The sequence below is a fragment of the Pteropus vampyrus genome, unplaced genomic scaffold (genome assembly GCF_000151845.1).
Source record: "Pteropus vampyrus isolate Shadow unplaced genomic scaffold, Pvam_2.0 Scaffold154, whole genome shotgun sequence".
Classification (NCBI taxonomy): Eukaryota; Metazoa; Chordata; class Mammalia; order Chiroptera; family Pteropodidae; genus Pteropus; species Pteropus vampyrus.
In genome coordinates, this window is record NW_011888935.1 from 664521 (window position 1) to 666311 (window position 1791).

General features: G+C 42.2%; 1 protein-coding gene across 1 annotated transcript in view; it reads right to left on the reverse strand.

Annotated features, from left to right (window-relative positions):
• VWA8 (von Willebrand factor A domain containing 8) overlaps nt 1–1791 on the reverse strand; it is a 281798-nt gene that overhangs the window by 96757 nt on the left and 183250 nt on the right. Inside the window, exon 38 of the mRNA XM_023536356.1 lies at nt 1297–1498. Coding sequence (XP_023392124.1) covers nt 1297–1498 — 202 coding nt within the window. The remainder of the gene's footprint in view (nt 1–1296; nt 1499–1791) is intronic.

Genomic DNA, 1791 nt, shown 5'->3' on the forward strand with positions numbered 1-1791 from the left:
CGTGGGAAACACATGCCCTTCGATGTCTAGAGCACGTGAGAAATTAAAAGAAAATACAATTAAAATACAATTAAAAATTCAAATGCAATAGCATGTACTATTAGGGATCGATATCTGTAATGAAAATAGCAGCTTAATTAAAAAGGAGAAGAAACTAATGTTTAGAATAATAAAAGAAATAGAAACATAGTTAATTAATTTTCTAATCATTATTATGGATAGTGACCAACATTCTGTCTGCTGCTATGATAAATCCACTGCACTTAAAGACATGTTTATTTTAGAGTTATACATTTGTTTTAGCTTAATTAAATTAAATTAATATATTCATGCCATTTCAAAAGGATTTAAGGTTGCTTGCCTACATTAGTTTCTGATATTCAAAATATTCCTACAAGCTTTTAAGAATCTAAGTGAAATACGTATTATTTATTCACATACATATTTCTCCTTTAAAGAAATCACAAAAATAAACACATAAAATAGTCATTATTAATAAGGTAGCAATGGAATCGTTTGTGGGAATTTCTTATCTTGTTAATTGGCTCTTTGCAGAGCGACACAGCTGGCAGAAACCTAACTCTGTTTTTTTGCGGGTAAAAATGAAATGTGAACAAGGAAGCTTTCTTCTGAGGATTAAAATAAATAATTACGAATAAATCCTACCATGATAGCTTTAGTATTTACGGGCACACGGCCTTCCTCGCTGCCCACAGGAGTTCCAGACAGCAGCCAGACTGGGCGGTGACAGTCATTTCTGCAGTCGAGGAGTCTCTCGCCTTGGCGACCTGTCCCTGTTCTTTCTCACCAGCACACGGTTTGGTCTAGTTATTACGCCCGCCAGACATCGCATTCGCTGGAAATGAGGAGGCTGGCGAAAACACGTCTCCATTGGACGCATCATTTTGCTGATCTTCTCTAGTCTAAAGGTTTTGGCCCTGCAGTAAAGTGCTCCGTTTTAGACCCTCCGCATCGCCCCTCTCCTGGGTAGCCGTCAACGATGACAGTAAAAGTGGTGCCGGAAGCTGATGAACGCTTCCGAGTGAAAAATAAAAGCTGGTCGTATTAACATGTGATGTGGGGAACCCGCGTAGTTAAGCACTGACGGGGAAGAAAGAGAATATTTTTACTTTTTCACTATCTAGATGGAGAAGATTTGTCTTCTTCTGAGTGCGAAACTCATTTTAGTGATTTCAGCACTACGCTTCAGCCGCTGGGCTAGAAGCTTTCGTGACTGTGGCATCTGGAGCCAAACGCGCACCCGTAAGAGGCAAGGTCGACTGGAGGGGGAGGTACCTGCATGTGGCCGTCGCCTTGTCCGATCATGTTTCTCCATTCCGTGAGCGAGCGCTGCAGATGTGCGAGCCCTGTTTCCCAAAGCCGGATGTGACCTCCCGTGTCGACGGTGACCACGCCGCCCTTGCCCCACTCAGCCAGCAGTGCGTCCGTGTCCGAAATAGCAGCCAGCCAGGTGGTGTACGGGGAGAGAGACTCCGATCTGAAAAAGAAACCACAGTACCAACCTGTGGGTGGTCCAGGTGACCAGCCTAGTTTCATCTGATTTAGGTTCATTAAACTTGCTATAAAGAATGCTAATAGCACATTAAAAGATAAGATAGGCACAGATCCCTCTGTAAGGGACAAAATACACATTTATCTATCGGTTATTTACATTTTTTCTGTATTTGTGGACCCTAGATGACATTAGTATCCACTGTCAGAAAGAAAGAAGCTCGAAACCAGCTCATACTTCACTAATGTGAAGCGCTGGACTCACGCTTTAGGGGTCTA